Genomic DNA, 21874 nt, shown 5'->3' with positions numbered 1-21874 from the left:
CAATTTGACAGTAAGTATTATAAATAAAAAAAGAATCAAAAAACAAGAAAGGTAGGTTTCTGGAACGTTTGTTATTGACAAAACAATACATTCACAAATATATCGACCCAACGGTCTTTTAAGTGCACAGACAAACAATAACGGGGATATAGCTCAGTTGGTATTGCGCTGGATTTGTATCCAGTTGGCCGCTGTCAGCGCGAGTTCGATCCCAGGTTCGGCGGAAATTTATTTCACAGAGTCAACTTTGTGTGCAGACTCTCTTCGGTGTCCGAACCACCCCCCGTGTATACTACATTGGGTGTGCACGTTAAAGATCCCACGATTGACAAAAGGGTCTTTCCTGGCAAAATTGCTTCGGCACAGTTAATAATTGTCTACCATATCCGTGTGACTTGGAATAAGGCCGTGAAAGGTAAATATGCGCCGACATGGCTGCAATCTACTGGCCGTATAAAATTTCATCTCACACGGCATCACTGCAGAGCGCCTAGAACTGTACCCACGGAATATGCGCGATATAAGCCTCATTGATTGATTGATTGATTGATTAAAAATATAAGTTTTATTATAAGTTATCGTTATTGTTTTGTCTGTGCACTTAAAAGACCGTTGGGTTGATATATTAGTGAATGTATTGTTTTGTCAATAACAAACGTTCCAACAACCTACCTTTCTTGTTTTTTGATGCTGAATTTTGGAACGTTGGCAGTCTCTTTGTTTTTGGATTGATTTAGTAAGTATTATAATGCACCAGCAACCTCCTATGCAATCCACTTTCGAGAAAGCAGCAAAGAAGCGGGGGAAAATAAGTATCGTAAGCTTACTTTCTTACTGTAACCGAGTGCCGAAACACTACGATCACCTCGGGAGGCGAAGTGCAATCAAACAGGATTGAAAATGTTAGGGGTAATTTCTTAGCCCTATAAAAACTGTTATGCAAACCCGAAGGTTTCCATGAACATACAGACAATCGGAAACCACCAGACCCCATCACAAACAGAATTCCACAATCAACCGGTGTTGACTTAAAGGCCAACAACTCGGGTGCAGAGTCTGCTGTGAAAGGAGCGGTAGCCTCCCCTGTCACATTACTATCGGAGGAAGGCACAGTTCTTGAGGTGAAAACAGTGTGCTCTCTATCTGAGATGTGGCCAGGATTTGACATGGGATAAAGCCACCCCTCCAATTGGACACATACCAAATGTCTACATCCGGACTGCTTCCTGTGACCGGTGTAACACGAAATTTTTACTCCACGAAAAATTTACTCCGGAGTAAATATTTCGTACGAAATTCTTACTCCGAGTACACTTTTCGTACGAGAAAAGAACTCCCCAAGGCACGAAAAAATAACTCCCTCCACGAAATTTTTACTCCCCATTTTTTTTACTTCCAGTAAAAATCTCGTACGCAAAAATGGGATGCGGGCGAAGGGATAATGCCAATAAGTGATCTCGCGCACACGAATGTCGCGCTACCCTCCTTCCACCCCTTCCACCACCAAGACTAACAGGGGACAAGGGAGTCAAAATTTCGTACACCTGGCATGGGAAGTTAAATTGCTCGTGTTGGGGTGAAGTAATTTATTCGTTATTTATTCGTCAGGGGAGTAACATTTTTGTACGAAATGTTTACTCGGAACTCACCTGTCTTGGGGAGTAATTTTCTCGTGCAATGGGGGAGTGCTTTTTTCGTAAAGGGAGTAACTTTGTCGTACGAAATGTTTACTCCGGAGTAAAACGCTCGTGGGAGTAATTTTCTCGTGTTACACCGGCACGGTTGGCCTAGTGGTAAGGCGTCCGCCCCGTGATCGGGAGGTCGTGGTTTCGAACCCCGGCCGTGTCGTACCTAAGACTTTAAAATTGGCAATCTAGTGGCTGCTCCGCCTGGCATCTGGCATTATGGGGTTAGTGCTAGGACTGGTTGGTCCGGTGTCAGAATAATGTGACTGGGTGAGACATGAAGCCTGTGCTGCGACTTCTGTCTTGTGTGTGGCGCACGTTATATATCAAAGCAGCACCGCCCTGATATGGCCCTTCGTGGTCGGCTGGGCGTTAAGCAAACAAACAAACAAACAAAAAAACTGCTTCCCGTGCTGAGGAATTTTTGTTTTCGCTTCCTGCTTTGTTTTGATGAATTAATTTCTATACTACGTATATAGCCACCAGAAGCTTTTTAACACTTTCTATCCCACCTATGTTGACCAAGTTGTGTTAGGCCGAGATCAGCTGTGCTGCAGCAGGTCACTCAGAATTGTAGTAACTGTGTAGTAACTGTGTATCAACACGCTGGAATGCGGGCGTTAGATCGACGTTACAGGAAGCGACTGAAGCTAACAGTCTGAGCGGATGTGTCCGTACCTGGTCAGAAAGAGCCATATGAGTGGGTACGGATGTATCCGTACCTAGGAGACAATAAGTTAAGAAAATAATGCATTCAGAACAAAATTCCCTCTCCGGGTAGGAAGCAGTCAGGATTTTGATATTAGGTTTGAATCCAAGTGGAAGGGTGGCTTTAATCCATGTCACAGCCTGGGCAGTTCTGAGATGGTGATCTGAACCGTTTACACGGCAAGGAAAAGTACTTCTAAACATGTTTGTGACAGAGTGTGTATATGCAAACAGGAGAACAACAGTATGTACATGTTAGAGTCATTCAAAACTTCTACCTGAGAGCAGAGGGGTCACATCATGCTTGCCGATGTTGTCTTGGGAATCATTTGATGACACTACTTATTATGTAGTTATACTTTGTGGTGCTCAATCAGCGTGTTCAAAGTTGTACTTTCCGTTTCATTGCTGTAATATCCCATTTCTGGGAAATTCGGTTCGCTTCCTCTCTGTCACTGTGGAAAGCTAGCAGCAACAAGAGTGACGCTACCCGGGTGTGTGCGTGTTTAGGTGTAAACAACGACCTGCATTTCTGGCAGACTGACCAAGGTCTTTTACGGTGGTACGGAGGTAGGCAATGGATACCGTCTCTGAGTCATCACATACTGATGACCCGTGTCTGTTCGTCCCGGTCTGGAGTTGATCTTGTAAGTCCCGCGAAACAAAATTCCACTGCACTACCAACAGAGCTACTAGACCCCTGGCTGTACTGCGTGATACTTAACAACAATATTGTGTTTAGAAGCAGGTCTATGGAACACACCATGAACAAGTTACACGGGCGATTTTACCTTGGCAGTTTGAGCTTCATGGCCTGGTCCTTGATCACATCCGCAAGGTGTTTGCACAGCTCGGGGGCTTCGTCCTTGTCATACGTCTTGTCTGCACACAAATGTTTCATTTTTCATTTGTTTTATTCCAATCGCTGGGAAATTCGGGTCGCTACCTCCAAGTGGAAAGCTAGCAGCAACAGAGTCGCGCTGCGTGTTTAAGTGTAATCAGCCACCTGCACTTATGCCAGAATGACCGAGGTCTTTTACGTGCCGCAGTGGTGACACGGGGGTGGAGCATGGATACCGTCTCTGAGTCTGCACAGAAAGTTGACCCGTGTCCGTCCCGGCCCGGATGCGAACCCGCGACCCTAGGATCACAAATCCAGTGCTCTACCAACTGAGCCACCGGGTCCCCGGTTAACAGCTTTCGTCTTTTCAGCATGGCGAAAGGACCCGATATTTTGACAAGAACACGTATTATACGCCGAGTCAAAATGCATTTTTCGACTCAGCTTCTAATGAAGCTGTTTTTAAATCTCTCGTAATGCAGAGGTTCGTGCGTCGTAGCAGACGACGGCTTAACCGGATACTGTGCGCTATGGCCGCCAGCTAGCCCGCCATCTCAGCTTACCCACCAGCAGCACCTTATAATTCTGGTCGCAGTCCTAGATCAGCTTCTAAGACGACTCTGTGATAGCCTACAGTGCTAGAAGACATTCTCATTTTACTCTAGTCGTGACAGTGCCTGCGGGAGTGAACAATTTATATTTAACTTTGGAGATAAGTCATTTTATGTTGTTATTTACATGTGGTTAAGTTCGACTGTGTGAGTGAACATCTTGTGTTGTCGAGTGAATGCGGACAGAATGAGAGAGTTTCATATTCTTATGTATGTACATTTATTCTAGTCGTGGAATACATTTTTTTGGCCATGTTCTTCTGTGTTACGTTTGCTTTAAAGGTACTGAACTTGTCAAATCCAGGTGCACGGAGCCCCTGGCCGGGCTTTTCGTCATACCTCAGGCAGCTATCCGTTAGAAGAACTACCAAGTTTCATTGACTTGCACCCAAAAGAGTCAAGAACTGCGATTTTTTTACGAATTAATTTCGTACTCGGACCCGGCTGGTCTTGACCTATTTTTGGATCTAAATTTAGATCAGGTAGATCACCACATCATGCACAAAAAGACACATCACTAGCAAACTATGTCAGACGTCATCATGAGTTTGTGTAAAACAAAATCGAGGCCGGAATCACTCAGTTGAATCGAACTCCGACCAAACACCACGTAATAACTAGGTTAATTTATGCACTCGCGTGAACAAGAAACTGTCGAGCTTCACAGATGTCGTCGTTGGGTAGTTTTGGGTTTGTTTTACTACCATAGGAGGATTTGTGAACTGTAAATGCACTCAGCTGCAACAAAAACGCAAAACGAAGGCTGTGAGCTGCACTGTGCCTTTAATTTGCGCTACCTTGTGTTGTCCCAGCGAATTAAAGACACCGTCCTTCTCATGAACACGACCATGTTCTCCGCTACACGTCTGTTCAGGCAATTACACGTAATAAAAGCATCCTTTCAGTATGACACGGGCTAACAATTAACAGCGTCTTTGCGTTCTGCGCCGAGTGGGAATTGTTATGTTGTATGATGTTATATGAAGTCTTATATCGCGCGCGTATCTCCAGACTCGGACTCAAGGCGCAGGGATCTATTTATGCCGTGTGAGATGGAATTTTTTTACACAATTCATCACGCATTCACATCGACCAGCAGATCGCAGCCATTTCGGCGCATATCCTACTTTTCACGGCCTATTATTCCAAGTCACACGTGTTTGTTGGTGGACATTTTTTTTATCTATGCCTATACAATTTTGCCAGGAAAGACCCTTTTGTCAATCGTGGGATCTTTAACGTGCACACCCCAATGTAGTGTACACGAAGGGACCTCGGTTTTTCGTCTCATCCGAAAGACTAGCACTTGAACCCACCGCCTAGGTTAGGAAAGGGGGGGGGGGGAGAAAATTGCTAACGCCCTGACCCAGGGTCGAACTCGCAACCTCTCGCTTCCAAGCGCAAGTGCGTTACCACTCGGCCACCCAGTCCCAATTGTTTGCATACGGGTCGTTTTTAAAATTAGTTTTAGAAAACAGTTTCTACTGTGCACAGGAAACAGCCAGGCTGTTGATTTTTGGCAGGTGTTCAAGTTGAAAGAATCTTTTATCTCGTGCAAAAGCCAGAACTGTGGTGGTGAACATGATGGCTTACACGAGAGGAGACTGTGACTTTACCCAAGGCTTTGTGTAAATTCAACATGAATGTACATTCAGAAGCGTTTAATACAGCCTTTATGTTTATAACAAAACAAACAAACAACAACAGTATACGCACGAAAGTCTTTCTTTGCATCAAACAAATTAAAGGAAGGTGCATTTTGAAGTAAAAAGCTCAAAATTTATGTTTGTATATACATGTATATTTATACTACGCACACGGACACAGACACACGCACAGACACACAGACACACAGACACACAGACAAACACACACACACACACATACACACACACACACACACACACACAGACACACACACACACCACACACACACACACACAAACGCACACGCACACACGCACGCACGCGCGCGCACACACACACACACACACACACACACAAACGCACGCATGTGCGCGCATGCGACTCCCTCACGCATTCGCTCAATAATCACTCGGTCACTCACTCACTCACTGACTCACTAACTAACTCACTCACTCACTCATTCACTCACTCACTCACTCGCTCGCTCGCTCGCTCGCTCACTCACTCACTCACTCACTCACGCACTCACTCACTCACTCGCATAAACACTTTCCACCCAACTTTCTCCATGTTTGTCTACATCTATACTAAAAATGGATATTGACAGCCAACCTTGCAAGGTGCTGTCAAGGATAAGTTTCATAACCGGTTTAAGCACGTGCGGCTTGAACACTGTGTAAGGCTCCAGCTGGTATGTGTTCTCCAAATACACCAGCTGGAACACAACGACAACAATTACAACAGCAGGTAGATATTAACAAGAACAAGAGAACAAGGACAGGAATTGTATCCGCTATATACCATACAAGCCATTCGTATTTCATACATCCATACACTCCTTGCATATACAATACAATCATATAATATAAAAAATATAAAAAGGCCAAAGGGATAACATTAAGTGATTAACAACAACAACAACAACAACAACAACAACAACAACAACAACAACAACAACAACAACAACAACAACATATTGTAATCCCTATTAGCCTACACGGGTTGTTGTGGAAGGGAAAGGAAGATTTGAGAAAAGACATAAGAACTCACATTGTAATCGTCCGCCAAATCTAACTCAATACTGTTTTTAAGAACATGCACATAAGCAGTGCTTGTTGCGCCCCTTTGATTTGATGTTCACGTTTGTGGTATTGTTATCAGACTTTTTTTTTCTTCTGTCTTTCTTTTTTGGACCTCAGGTGCATGCAGGCTGCTTCAACCACGAGTTGTTTTGCCTTTGTTTTGTTGTTGTTTGTTTTGTTTTGTTTTGTTTTGTTATTAGACATTCTGAAATAAAATAAAATAAAACCACATATATTCGCTTGTGTATTCCCTGCAATCGGCCGAACATTTTTTGCAAGATAATTTTTGTGTAATAGTGTTTGTCTCTGCACTTAAAAGACCGCGGGGTCGATATATTTGTAAACGTGGCGTTTTGTTTTGTCAATAATTAAACGTTCCAACAGCATACCTTTCTTGTTTTTTGATTCCATATGTTTCAACCAAATTACTTACCCGTCTCACAGTCGAGGGTCTGTCGGTCTCGGGTTCGCAGGCAAAATCGGTGAAGGCGTCTCCAGTGGGATCCTGGCACTGCTGGGGTTCGAACAGCGAAGCGTCTCGCTGCATCTTTGGAGGCATTCTGCGCTGGGCCGAGAGAGGCCGCTCTATCCAGTCGAAGACACTGAAAAAAGTAATCATGGGGGACTGAGTGATTGTGTCACTGATTATGAAGTTGACAGGGTGGTGATGAATTGGTAATGACTCGATTATCTCGGTGGAAAAGAAACGTACCTGTGTCGCGTTCATTCATGCATTCACGCACTCAAGCATGCCCGGACCCACGAACACACTCATCCTGTCACTCAATGTCTCCCGGACGCACACACACACACGCTTGGGCAACCTTACTCTATCGCTCATCCACTCACTTACTGTGAACAATATTCGCTAGACTATTTACAAAACTTTAGCATTTGATAAGGCTTATCGTCACACATTTTTGAAACATTTTAAATACAGCATTTTTTACGATAAAATAAAGCAGCGAAGGTTAGACCAAGGACCGAAAAAGGACCATATTTAAACATAGCAATCAAGTTACCTGTTCATCGCCATATTGAGGAATTTCTGCTTCTGCGTAGATTATAGTTCTTTGCCAATTCCTACATGAACATTTCAGGCAACGCTTTCAAAATGTTGTGCCTTTCCGCGTGTGAAACACTAGAATCAGCTCTTGCAAGTTTGATATCATAAATATGCATTCATGGGCTGGCCTGTCAAGTGCATTGTATTAAATTTCGGGTAGTTCTGATTGTATTTCAAGCGAACAACGTCATAAGTTTCACAGTTTCAGCAGCATTTTACATTCCTATTTCACATTATTATATAAAGTTGAAGCCATGTGAATTCATAACTCTGAACCGCCATCATTTTCAGAGTTTTCACAGTTCCAGCAGCATTTTACATTCGTCATTCCTATTTCACATTGTTATATAAAGTTGAAGCCATGTGAATTCATAACTCTGAACCGCCATCATTTTTCAGATTTCAGAGTTTTCACAGTTTCACAAGCACCTTTCAGTTTCTGCTACAGCATAATAGCACAACCACTAAGTTCAAGAGGTTAAAAATTTAGAACTTTGAGAAAGAACACTGGGATACTAACACGCTTCACAGTTTGCTCTCATTTCTTTCACATTGACCAAATTCAGACTGGCTCAATTCTTTGTGATGATATCAAAGTTCATCGTTCACTATCACAACAGTTACACCAATTTTTTTGTGACGCCGCACGTAGCGAAAACCCTCGTCACTTCTTAGTGTATCTCATCTGACCATCTTTGTGCAGTGCAGTGCGGAATGTTTCCATCAATGGTCGCGTGCTGTTATCTCCTGCCACCCGGGGATTGGCGGGTGGCTAATGAACGGGTGGACGGGTGAGGGAAGCAGGACAGTGTCTGGTTATCTTGGAAACCACGACACAACACCTGTGCCAACAACAGGCACATGCCATTGTTTGGAATTTCTTTTCTCCGAAATTGACTGTGCAGTCAAGCCTTGACTACAACGAACTAAATATATTCATTGCTGGGGAATAGTTAACTTAAATACGTTTCAAACGCTTCAAATTCATAAGGTGGAAAATCCGAAAGGGGAACTCAGAATTGTTTCATGTTTAAAATGCCTTAGTTATCGTGTAAGAGGGCACCTTTAAAATTCCTGCAGCAGTTTATATTGACACTTCTTGAATTCCATTTGAATCTTTTAAAATGTGTCGATTGTATTATTTCTGTAGCGGCTGCAAAAGCCTGGAGCGTGTGACAAAATGAACCCACATACTGACGCGCAAGCAACTTTCATGACAGACGTGAGTAAAAATGAACATATCAGAAGAAACCTCGACTCCTTCCAACGAATTCAATACCAATTATCAATGACGATAGTTTTGTGGTAAGTTGGAGTCCATGGCTATTCGGTCTGTGAAATGCATTTTACTTTCGCTGTTCTCTCTGTGTGTGTGTGTATGTGTGTGTGTGTGTGTGTGTGTGTGTGTGTGTGTGTGTGTGTGTGTGTGTGTGTGTGTGTGTGTGTGTGTGTGTGTGTGTGTATGTGTGTGTGTGTGTGTGTGTGTGTGTGTGTGTGTGTGTGTGTGTACCTGCCTGTCTCCCAATCTTTCTTTCTTTCTTTTCGTTCTTTCTTTCTTTCCTGCAGTCGCCTATGTTTGCATGAGATCCAAATGATGATGAAAAGTTCCCTTCATGACTAATTGATCAATCTCTTGGCCCGCCGCGCATTGTCTATGAAGTTAGTGCTCGTATTCGCTTGATTGGTTTCATGTCTGGAGGTATTTCGGAGAAAGTTCTTGGTGCTTTCTTTTCTGCCTACGAGTACTGTTATGAAAAAGGACTTCAGACAGCCAATAAAAGACATCAGACATGAAAGAAATACATTATATGAAACAGGGGGGAAAAATACCAGAATTTACAAAAGTGTAGAAAGGAAAAGACCTGACAATATCAGTAGTCAACTTGCTTCGAAGTGACTTCTCACCGGCTCAAGACGTCTTGTTTGGCGGAAACAGAAGTTCAGCTCAAGTCAATCCACCTGAAAGGACATTATCCACTTAAAAAAAATACAGATCAAATCACAAACATCGCACTGTCTAAGCTCAGAATATCGTTCTGTCACCATGCTTACATTTTTCAAATACGCAATTCTTTGGCGTGCACCTTTACGACACACACAAGACAACAGATTCATCGCCCCCTGTTGGCATTTTTATTTTTATTTCATCGGAGCAACACAGATATTTCATTTTCGCGTGCTCTTAAGAAATAGAAGACACGAAATCAATAAAGTATTACTTTAGATGAGACCAACCTCTCTGACAATAGTTTCGTTTTGACACGCTCACTAGTAAAAAGCATCCACAAGTTACATTGATCAGGAGAGTTACACAAATGCAGAGTCGATAGGAGAGATAGGACTGAACTTGGGGGTTTCATTAGGACACAGCCATTTTTGTAAAGGTAAAGTCCTTCTCGTAAATGCGATCATGTTCATAAAGACAGATCAATTCTGGCTTTTACTCAAGATAAGAGATACGTTTCAATTTAAACACATGACAAAAATCAAAAGCCTGTCTGGTTCCTGTGCAAAAAGTGGCAATTGTTTCAGGAATTAATTTTCCTAAGTTACACCCATGTACATCTGCAAGGCTATATTAATTCTGCATAAATCCCACGTTACACAAGAATGTGTTTCCCCTCCATCTTCTTTTCAAACCGTGTTCGTTCTACGTGTTGCTTTTGCTTGTTGTTGCCCTTTGTGTTTGTTTGTTTGTTCGCGATCCTGGTGAAGCTTTCATAAGCGAAAATTCGTACTGTATTGTGCTGTCCTTGTAATCGGTGAGTACAAAATGCTTTGGTTTTTTTAAGAATGCATCCGTGTTTGATACTTTTGAATTACGTTTGTATAACTGTGGGTCGTCTTTGTGTGTGTTTTTGTGTGTATGTGTATGCGTGTGCGTGTGTGTGTTTGTGAGTGTGTGTATGCGTGTGCGTGTGTGTGTGTGTGTGTGCGTGCGTGTGTGTGTGTGTGTGTGTGTGTGTGTGTGTGTGTGTGTGTGTGTGTGTGTGTGTGTGTGTGTGTGTCCAAACGAAAGGATGTATACACAAATGATTCCATGGCATGTGAAACGGACATATCTATGGCAGTTGGAATGCTGGTGCACGCAGAAAGTTCGTTACCTTTAATGCCATCACTGATTTTACTCCCCGGCACCAGACGTTCTGGATAGGAATCCTGTTTGCACACTCCAACGAGATTTTTGTTTCCTTTAGATATTTCATTCAGGAATTGTCGTCTTCTTTGATGGCGATGAAAATCTTTGTGTTGGACGTTCAAAACATTGAAGTATGGCTTCTTGTCGGACGCTTGCGTATCACGTATGCGTTTTTGCTGGACGCCCGAGTAATCAACATGTGCTGCCTTTTGCCTGATGCCTGAGCGACCAGTATAACATCCCCCCCTCCTATAACATATATGCATCAAATGCAACATTTTGCCGGGCGTCGAGCATTTTGGTATTTGTGGCAAATCTTAACATGTCATACAGTATTTTTCTTTATCCAAGCATCTGCAATATTTGCCGGACGTCCGACCCGGAACCAGAACAGTTAACGATGTTTGCCCTTGTCGGACGTCGGATACGTCTACTGTTTCCAGTACAAGGCAAGACATGCTTTGGATTCAGAGAGACCATTTTATCAAAGAAATCTACAACGGTCGCAACAAAGGGAGAGGGGGAAAGGGGGACACCATATATCCCCAACCGGCCTCAATTCCTTTCCTGCCGCAGTCAAATCACACATTCTGCAACCCTTCTCAGACGGCTTTGCATAGCTTGGTCTCGGGGCAGGGAGAGATGCAAGGCCGTTGGTTCCAGCGATACGAGGGGAGACGTTTGCAGACGAGTGTTTTAATGTTTGTCCACGGGCACAGGAATCAAGCATTTCCCAATCAATACATCACACTCAAGGAGCCGTTCATTGAGAGGCCGGACTCTGGTTACCCTGCACTTGACTCTGCTTTGTGCTGGAACAATTGTTTTGTGCTCCCTGGGCAGTGTTGACGCGTTACGCCAATGTTTGTACCCAGCTCCTGGTTACAAAGAATTGTGTTACTCTACACTTGACTCTGCTTTGTAGTGGAACAATTGTTTTGTGCTCTCCGGGCAGTGTTGACGCGTTATGCCAGTTTTTCTTCCCAGCTCCTGGTTACAAAGAATTGTGTTACCCTGCACTTGACTCTGCTTTGTGGTGGAACAATTGTTTTGTGCTCTCCGGGCAGTGTTGACGCGTTATGCCAGTTTTTCTTCCCAGCTCCTGGTTACAAAGAATTGTGTTACCCTGCACTTGACTCTGCTTTGTGGTGGAACAATTGTTTTGTGCTCTCTGGGCAGGGTTGACGTGTAACGCCAATTTTTGTACCCAGCTCCTGGTTACAAAGAATTTGTTATTGTTCGCGGTCACTGGAAAGTTGTCAACATTTCATCGGTTTGAACTGAAAGTACCTGAAAATAAATTGTTAGTCATATATTTTTCACTGTCTGCGTTCCCTGGGAGTTTTTCATTATTTCATCGGTTCAAGTTGAAAATACAGGAACAAATGGTTAGTCATATCGGTTCTGGTTGCACTGTGTTTCTCGTGTCCTTGTGGAGTCATGGCAACTTCATGAGGCCTTAGTGTGGCTGATTACCATGACCTGGTCACAGTTTGTGTGTGTGTGTGTGTGTGTGTGTGTGTGTGTGTGTGTGTCTCTGTGTGTGTCTGTCTGTGTGTCTGTGTGTCTGTTTTGTACGAGCTAATATTTATTTTAATTTTGATATTAAATAACATAACTTAATGCGCCGACGTGGTGTGCTGTGGTGATCAATCAGAAAAATTGAATGCGATTGGGCGTGAAGGCAACATTGTCAATGCAGTATGCCATTTTCCTGCGTCTTCATCATGAATTCTGCAGCATTTCACTTTAAGCGTCTCGACAGCACGCCTCTCATTGTTCATGCCATCAAAAAATCTGAGACACTGGATGGATGACCGAGATTTTTTCTTCTTCTCTGTGTGTGCATACGTAGCACCACAGAAACCGCACGATGCTCTGCTCTCACCATAAGTGGGCTTATATGGAAAGCCGTTTGGCCCATAACCAATACACGTGTAAGAAATAATTCATACACGTGTAAGAAATGTTTTATACACGTGTAAGAAATAATTCATACACGTGTAAGAAATGATTCATACACGTGTTTGAAATAATTCATACACGTGTAAGAAATGATTCATACACGTGTTTGAAATAATTTTTACACGTGTAAGAAAAACTTTTATTTTATGCACGTGTAATAATCATTTCTTACTCGTGTATGAATTACTTCTTACACGTGTATGAATTATTTCTTATACACGTGTATGAATTATTTCTTACACGTGTATGAACTATTTCTTACACGTGTATGAATTATTGTTTACACGTGTATGAATGATTTATTACACGTGCATTAAATGTAGGAGTCATGTGGTTAAGCGACTCAAAAACTCGGACTGGGAATCGACATGAAAAACAATGGCGGACGAAGTCACACAAGTCAAAATTACATTTTCTAACCCTAAGCGATACGGAGTTGGCACCTGTGAAATTAGTCTGAAGAGGGATAAATTCGGGCCCATTTAGTCATTAACTTAAGTCGGAACTGTTGAGAATCTCGCACCGTGCGTTGCAGACTTTCAGCGGTAGTGTGTAGCTTTTGATCGAGTACAAAACTACAGTCAGCTCTACGAGAGTTGTCGATCTTCTTCAGATGTTCGTCGTTACCGTAATTCTGCACTTTATTTCGGTTAGAAAATGATCATGCACATTATATTTACTGTTATTTCTCTCAATATCTATACCTTTCTTCTTTTTTTTTAATCGCGGAAGACATTCTATGCAGTAATAACAGAGCTTTGCAAGTCGTACATTTTCCGATTCAAGTTTTCCTGCACCTCTGATTTAACACACGTGTGTGAAATTGATTTCTTACACGTGTATAAATTATTTCTTACACGTGTATGAATCATTTCTTACACGTGTATAAATTATTTCTTACACGTGTATTGGTTATGAGCCAAACGGCTTTCCATAGGGCTTTTCCCAAACTCTTGTTCATTTCCATATGATTTGACGACGGACCGCCTGGCCTTGTTAGTTTACCTTTGCCTGTGATGTTTTCGTTCTGTTTGATTGTGGGGGCCAGCGAGTTTGTCAGCACAACAGCCAGGCGAAAATGGACTGGATTTTATAGCCCCGAGATAGTGTTTTACTGCGATCGAGGTTGCTGTAACCTGCTTGTAATAAATATTCAGAAGTGTCAAGTAAAAGGGTTCCGTGTTTTTTAGCGGAAAGCAGGGGAGAGAGGAAAGAGGGGGTGGCGGATATATATATATATATATATATGTGTGTGTGTGTGTGTGTGTGTGTGTGTGTGTGTGTGCGTGTGTGTGTGTGTGTGTGTGTGCGGATGTGTGCGCGGCGTTCATGCATGTGTGTATTCGTATTTACGTGCGTGTTCGTGTGTGTGTGCGTTTGCTTATGTGTGTGCATACATGCGTGCGTGTTTTTGTCTGCGTGCGTGTGTGCGATAGAGAGAGAGAGAGAGAGAGAGAGAGAGAGAGAGAGAGAGAGAGAGAGAGAGAGAGAGAGAGAGAGATCTTCTGTACCCCTGACCAAACTACTCTCAGAGGCAAACGTTTGACAAATATAAACACAATTATAGGAGATAAGTTAACTCACGAATTTCAGGCGAAGCCAATCTCATCAATGAAATATGTCACCAGGAAACAACAAAAATAACGCTATTGCTGCTACAGAAAATGTTACAAAAATCAACAAACTCAAAATATGAAACAGGTTTATAACGTTAGCATTTCGTTAAGCCTTTCACTTTCAAACAAAAAAGGTGTGACGGGAATTATAAGACGAAGTAGTAAAAAGTTCGTTTCTTTACATGTGCTGAACAAATCCTAACACCATGAGTAGGCGTGCGGTTGTCACTCAACGTCTGATAAAACAGTAGTTCAAGTACTTTCAATAACCGGAAATCGTCACGCAAATAATCAGTATCTAAGATAGCTGTCTCTTTAAAGGCACAGTAAGCCTCCCGTAAACCATCACAGATACTGTCAGGCTTTTACACACAGTTTGTTTGTTTGTTTGCTTAACGCCCAGCCGACCACGTTTAAACACAGTAGCCTACAAACACCCTTCCATTTGAACGCTCACCAAACGGGAACATCCTTGGTGCCCTACGTCAAGAGCGAGCAATTTTCAAAGAATTAATTTTGCGGAGAGAGTGTCAGAGACAATCTGACCGTGGTGCGTTTTGGCGCTAGACCTAACTTTTAAAATCTAAATAACAAATTGACAACTTGTTACACAAACATTCTTAAATCATAAAAGAATTCTTTTTTCATCAAGACAAGATCAGTACAATTCGAAGTTTTGATAGTTTGAAAAAAGAAAAGCCCGGAAGCAGGGTCACGCAAGATCGTGGTTTTCGTAGCAGACGACGGTTTATACCAGTCCTATCGCCAGTTCCTCTGAACAGTCAAAAGCCATCGCTAGAGTTCTTCTGAACCACAGCCGTTTATTTCGTGCATAGTCAGAGGTACTTAATAACGTGCTATTGCAGATAAGCTCACAGCGAGTCGCATTCAAATTACTAACTGACGACTACATTGTGAAAAAGGGAAACTTGATCACACGGGTTCACGATGGCTCAGGGGCCGGTAAGATAAACCACGCAAAAATAAATTCTTTGAAAATTGCTCGCTCTTTACGGAGGGCACCTAGGATGTTCCCGTTTGGTGAGCGTTCAAATGGAAGGGTGTTTGTACTGTGTGTAAAAGCCTGACAGTATCTGTGATGGTTTTCGGGATGCTTACTGTGCCTTTAACCGATGAAACTGGGTGGCCGAGTGGTAACGCACTTGCGCTCGGAAGCGAGAGGTTGCGAGTTCGACCCTGGGTCATGGCGTTAGCAATTTTCTCCCCCCTTTCCAAACCTAGGTGGTGGGTTCAAGTGCTAGTCTTTCGGATGAGACGAAAAACCGAGGTCCCTTCGTGTACACTACATTGGGGTGTGCACGTTAAAGATCCCACGATTGACAAAAGGGTCTTTCCTGGCAAAATTGTATAGGCATAGATAAAAATGTCCACCAAAATACCCGTGTGACTTGGAATAATAGGCCGTGAAAAGTAGGATATGCGCCAAAATGGCTGCGATCTGCTGGCCGATGTGAATGCGTGATGTATTGTGTAAAAAAATTCCATCTCACACGGCATAAATAAATCCCTGCGCCTTGAATATGTGCGCGATATAAATTGCATAAATTTTTTTTTTTTTTTTAAATCCCTGCGCTTAGAACTGTACCCACGGAATACGCGCGATATAAGCCTCATATTGATTGATTGATTGATGAAACAACCATTCAGTAAAACTAAACCAAAAATTAGTTAATGGGCTTATGGCAGATTACCAGCACACATCTCTGTGTACCTGTGACACAATCAATTAATAAAATGTAAATAAACAAAAAATGTTTGATGGCAGACAGAAATGTTAGACATTATTTTTGTTTGTTGTGAAATAAGACCAAGGTATGAGGTTTGACGGCAAATTAAGTCATTTGAAGAAGTGGAGACAAGACAGCGAAAGAGAGTACGCGCATGTGCGAATGCAAACTTTTTGCTCTTGTTACATCAGGAGGTTGCTTAACGACTATTAACAGGTCGCTCCGGCACACACACACACACACACACACACAAGCGCGCGCGTACACACACACACACAGACACACACCAAGACATAAAACACACCGAAGTCTTCATCTGCTTTGCTTTGCTTCAAATGTAATTAAACGTAAATGCAAAATCAGAAATCATGAAACAGAAGGTTCACACAAAATGCACACAAACTACAATTCCTTCTATTTATCTTACAAAGACGTGGAATTCAAATCCTTGCCCTTTCTTAAATTCACTCGAGTCTGGCAAGCGAAGAATTTCACGCCGAATTCAATCTTCACGGTATTCTAATAAAAATATGAATACGAAAAAGAAAAAAAATGGGAGAAAGAAGTAAAAAATGAAAAAAATGGAACAGCATAATAAAAGCCATCTACACAAAGTTAAATAAGCATTCGACTATTTGTTAGTCACGTCGGTTAATAGAACTTATTCAGCTATACGTGTTGTAGTGCGCGCGAAAGTGAGATAGAGAGAGTGTAAGAGAGAGAGAGAGAGAGAGAGAAAGAGAGAGAGAGAGAGAGAGAAAATACAGAGAGAGAGAGAGAGAGAGAGAGAGAGAGAGAGAGAGTGAGAGAGAGAGAGAGAAGATATGCGTGTGTGTGTGTGTCTATCTGTGCGCGCGCGCGTGCGTTTGTGAATGCACTGACATTGTACTAATCTGGGTAATTTATTTTGTTAGTACATGTGTCTTCATCTTATATGTCCGCGTTCGTGGGTGCCTGCGTTCGCGAGTATAGATGCACCAGGGGCGGACGAGGGGGGGGGGGGTTCCGGACCCCCCCCCCCCCCAGCCAAAAAATAAAAATATATTTATGGTGCATTTCTTTATTTTACATTGAGTTTCAATTTTTGGGGTATTAATCAGTGACAAAATCTGCTGCCTGAAACTGGTAATGATCATCCTCAGAATGCACTAGATTGCACCATTTTGCATCCTTTTTTTCAACATTTTCCGGGGGGGCATGCCCCCGGACCCCCCTAGCAAGCTAGGCGCTTCGCGCCGTCGGCTCGGCGCTTCGCACCCATATCTTCACAATATACTTTTGGAAACCCCCCCCCCCCCCCCCATACAATGAACTGATCCGCCCCTGTGCACATGTGTAAAGTATTCATGCACGTTTGTTTGTGCAATTGAGTTCTCTGTCGGAACATTCATATAACGTCTTTCCACGAGTTGCGTAATTACACATTTTGCAACTTTTTAAGAATTGTTTTTCAAATCTTGCTAAATTTTAGTGGATAAACTGTCACAATTAATCGCTTCAATATTGATATATATATATGACGATATTTCTACTGCAAACTTCATTTCTACAGAATGTCACACTTTCTGTGAAAACAGCAGAAAAGAGGGAGTAAAACAACGGGGGGGGGGGGGGGGGGGGGGGGGGGCGGGGGGGGGGGCAGAAAAGAAGAGAATAGAAATGAATAAGTTCAGTCGTGAAAACATCAGCCAAGTTCACAGAAAAGAAAAGAATAGAAATGAATAAGTTCTGTGGTGAAAACATCAGCCAAGTTCACAGAAAAGAAAAGAATAGAAATGAATAAGTTCTGTGGTGAAAACATCAGCCAAGTTCAAGTCCGTTGTAGGAATCAAAACGTCGCCAGAAGATGTAGGTGCTGAAGGTCTATTTGGCCCCGCCCCAGCAGTAGACCCTCCCCAGCGTGTGGAAGCCTTCCTCCTCGTTCATATCACCTAAGACGACGAAACACGCACACTCCGTCACAAAACGTACGCTTTCTTGCGGCGCAGCTACATCTCCACACAGCTTGGCATTTTGCAGCGCATATGCTATGCGATGGCATTCTTGGAGAGTGGGGGTTGGGGGCGGGGGGGTGGGGGTGGGGGGGGAGGTAGGTGTTACATAACATTGTCTGATATTTCGAGACAAAGAAGAAATATAACGAGAGGAATGGGGATTGTACGAGGTTAAGCCAAGGACAAAGAATCTAAGCCAAAATGTAAGTTCGCACACTTTCGCCTTTAAACTGTGTAGGTAGCTTTGTTTACTTTTCGGAGAGCAAAACGCATCCTGCGCCAAACATAAAGATAACCATATTCCGATGATGCCTACGCGCGCAGCGCTTTATACTGGACATAAGGCAAAAAGCCAGCAGGACATAAATCAAAAATGTCACAGCAAAAAGAAAGTAGTAGCTTTGCAAGTGCGCACACTGCTCACAATAGGCCCTCAGAGGAAGCCTACGGACAGACTAGAATAGAACATGCACATAACACAGAATGTCTGCACAGCACACACACACACACAGCAATACAGCACACCGTCTTGTACCTCCTTCTGCCCTGCCGAAGTCGGGGTATCCTTTTTAATCCACCGAACAATTAATATCCACAGCCATGTGTGTCTCCTGCCTCCAAACACACACGCTACAGAGCTCGACTCGATGTGCGCAGTTTCGTATAAAAATTATTTTCCAAATTTCCCCACTGTGTTTTATAAAATAATCATATTATGAAAGCACTTACATTCTTATCTTAGTTGTTATGTATTCATTGTTAGTAAACATCGGCATTATTCATGTTTTACTTTAAACGCAATCATTGTTATTTATAGATCACAGGCACCTGATGTAAGTAGGTCACACACGTGTAAATGTTGTGCCCAGTCCTTGTTTTTGTTTCTGTTATTATTTTAGTTAGCAGGTCTAGTTGAGCACGTAGTAAGTCTCATGTACCCACTACTAGTCATTGTGCATTTTAGTTAATGGACTGATGATGTCATTTGTATGGAGTCGACGCACGTGCGAGGATATGTAGGCTATGTGTGGGAGGGGGGGGGGGGGCGCGGGAGATGGAAGCTTGCTGTATGTTATGTAATGTATATATTGTGTGTGATACGTGGAAATGTGATACTATTTATTTGCATGTATGATACAGGTACAAATGTGATAATTGTAGGCTTATACTAGTGATTACTGTGTGTGATACATGAAATGTGATATGAATGCTGTTTTTATATGTTATACTCTTACTTTCTCCCAAGCGCAAGACAAATTCTTCTTTGAAAATTGAAGCCAATAAAATTTGAGTTGAGTTGAGTTGAGTTGAGTTGAAACGGTGAAATAAAACACTTCATACTGCAGACGCCATTTTGTTTCTTTAGATCTCGTCGGAAGCCAGTGGAGTTCGCATGCGCAGAGGGAATTGTGGGCACGCTCCGCGCTAGCCTTGGCACCTAACCTTCCCGATTGAGAAGAAGCCAAACTCCTTCTCGGGATCACCTGCGTAGCGCAAAAACAAACAGCAAAACCGTTTGCACTATTCTGCAAAGTAGCTCAAAATAACACCTAAAACAGCACACCTTCTCATACTTACCTGGTACCTGCAAGATCAAATGAGTCGATTGACATACAAAACAGTTTCGTAAAAAGTAGAATAAAGAGAAGAAAATCATCAGACAGAATAAAACTACAGGGCCAATAAAAAGGAGTTCTAGATTAAGAAATACTCCCACAACCCTCTCGTGCAAGTAGAGAGGTGTGGTTCCTGTGGTCACGTGACTAAATTCAGAGCACTCGTCATCTCGCCTGAATGGTTGGTATGTGACATACGATCACAGATCACGTGAGTGCGTGGGAGATGGCGAGTGGTCTGAAGTGGTCACGTGACACTGCGTGTCGTGATTCCATTGGCTGTTATTTTTAGACAGCTCCGGAGCATCGGACAGGGCCCAAGGTGCCATAGCCATCTTCGTTCTGACCACCTAGAAGTAACAGCAAATCATGTTTAGGTTTCTACTCCACAAAGCAAAAGAGACTTTTGTTGAAAGAAACTGATTCATTCAACACTTTTTTTTTAAATGATTACACTTTTCAGCACTATGTGGAATGAATTTCACTTTAAGCATGAAATTGCAATGATTTCATTTATGTCGGTTCATGTTGCAGAATTGTAGCCACAATTATTCGTGTTGAAAAATGACAATGGTTTCTCTGTTCTTTTCTGCAAGCTCTTATTCTCGGTATTTTAAGTCTGTGAGATGTATGGGTTTCAAGTCACCTGATTTAAGATTATCTTACCATACCGTTGATGTGACGATCTCTGAACATTCTGAAACTGTATATCTTTTAATAAGGGGATAGTATCTTGATCATTTGTTTTGATTTTCATATATTTTGAAATGCAAAATTCAAGCAATTTATTAATAGTAATCACAAGCATATGATAAATCACAATGCAAAACGTTACTGAAACGCATCGTAAGACACGTTCTTGTCAAAATGCAAAACCATAGTGGCATGACTCATAATAGCGACACATATCTCAGTCATGCAATAATTCAATGAAGACATTTGTGCAATACATACATAAATTCAGTTAAACAATCTGGTTTCGAGAAGACACTAAGCTACAAAATGTCACATATCAAAACATTAAAAAGGGAACATATTGAGCACACAAACGAACACGAACACAAGCACAGACATACTGACACAATGTCAAAAGGAGAGTTCTGACAGGTAGTGGAAATAGAGTTGGACATCATGTTTGTTTGACGTGTTGTTGTTTTCTGATTTTCTTTTTCTTTCTTTGAATTTGTTTTTATTGTATGCTATTATCTTTGTTGGATGATTGGTTGGTTGATGCTTTTTGTTTTATTAGCTTTCTTCTTTTTTTCTTGGGTTTTCTTTTCTCCTTGTTGTGTTAATTTTGTTTGTACAAACTGCGTGAAACTACTCATTGGTCACACACAAAACCAATCACTGAACGGAAGTTGAATCTAGACAAACTGTTCTCGCCAATCTGATACACACAAGTGAAAGTTTTTAAAGTTCCAGCGCCGTTGTCAAAACGTGTTACAAGATTTCAGCAGTATTTGGTAGACTCAAAAGAACTTGGAAACTACAGACAAGACGAGACACACAAAACGTAAATTGACATGTTTCATCAAATAACATATAAACACATATACCACCCATCAACCCCTCCCCGCCGCACACACACGTATGCAAACTCTCTCTCTCTCTCTCTCTCTCTCTCTCTCTCTCTCTCTCTCTCTCTCTCTCTCTCTCTCTCTCTCTCTCTCTCTCTCTCTGACTTGTTCTTAGAAGATCATCAGACAAAATCCCTAAAGAACTACATCACGTACACACACAAAAACACCTTTAAATCTAAATATGTCTAAAATTCTTACCCGATTTTATCTGTGTCGCTGGCTATAATTTTATATGCTTTTAATGGCTCAATCTACCTAAACTTATCCGAAACATCTGACCGTGACATCAGAGCCTTGCGAAACTTTGCATGTTCTTATTTTTTATTATAACAAAACTCTATACAAATACTTGCCAGGGTAAAATCTCCTCATAAAATTCCCGTCAAAATTAAGCATGTGGCCTCTATAACCCTGTATTACCTTCTTAATTTATCACTCCGCAACATTGCACAGGACAAAAGCCTCCAACAGCTACATTTCCTTTACAATTCTCCGTCAAAACTGAAAACGCCTGAGACCTCAGAACCTTCTAAATAAAGAAATCATTTGTTCATCTAGTCCGCAATGTATCAC

At 42.2% G+C, this 21874-nt stretch overlaps 2 protein-coding genes across 2 annotated transcripts in view; both read right to left on the bottom strand.

Moving 5' to 3' along the window:
- LOC138965877 (dynein light chain Tctex-type protein 2B-like) overlaps positions 1 to 8351 on the bottom strand; it is a 9145-nt gene extending 794 nt beyond the window's left edge. Inside the window, exons 1-4 of the mRNA XM_070337971.1 lie at positions 7597 to 8351; positions 7008 to 7176; positions 6105 to 6207; positions 3185 to 3275 (exon numbers count right to left, since the gene is read on the bottom strand). Coding sequence (XP_070194072.1) covers positions 3185 to 3275; positions 6105 to 6207; positions 7008 to 7176; positions 7597 to 7610 — 377 coding nt within the window. The 5' untranslated portion in view covers positions 7611 to 8351. The remainder of the gene's footprint in view (positions 1 to 3184; positions 3276 to 6104; positions 6208 to 7007; positions 7177 to 7596) is intronic.
- Positions 8352 to 17732: 9381 nt separating this feature from the next.
- LOC138967752 (A disintegrin and metalloproteinase with thrombospondin motifs adt-1-like) overlaps positions 17733 to 21874 on the bottom strand; it is a 61078-nt gene continuing 56936 nt past the window's right edge. The window contains exon 26 of the mRNA XM_070340409.1: positions 17733 to 18039. Coding sequence (XP_070196510.1) covers positions 17972 to 18039 — 68 coding nt within the window. The 3' untranslated portion in view covers positions 17733 to 17971. The remainder of the gene's footprint in view (positions 18040 to 21874) is intronic.

This window comes from Littorina saxatilis, linkage group LG5 (assembly GCF_037325665.1).
Source record: "Littorina saxatilis isolate snail1 linkage group LG5, US_GU_Lsax_2.0, whole genome shotgun sequence".
Taxonomy (NCBI): Eukaryota; Metazoa; Mollusca; class Gastropoda; order Littorinimorpha; family Littorinidae; genus Littorina; species Littorina saxatilis.
The sequence above is the reverse complement of the archived record's forward strand: the minus strand, read 5'-3'. Positions and strand labels throughout refer to the sequence as shown.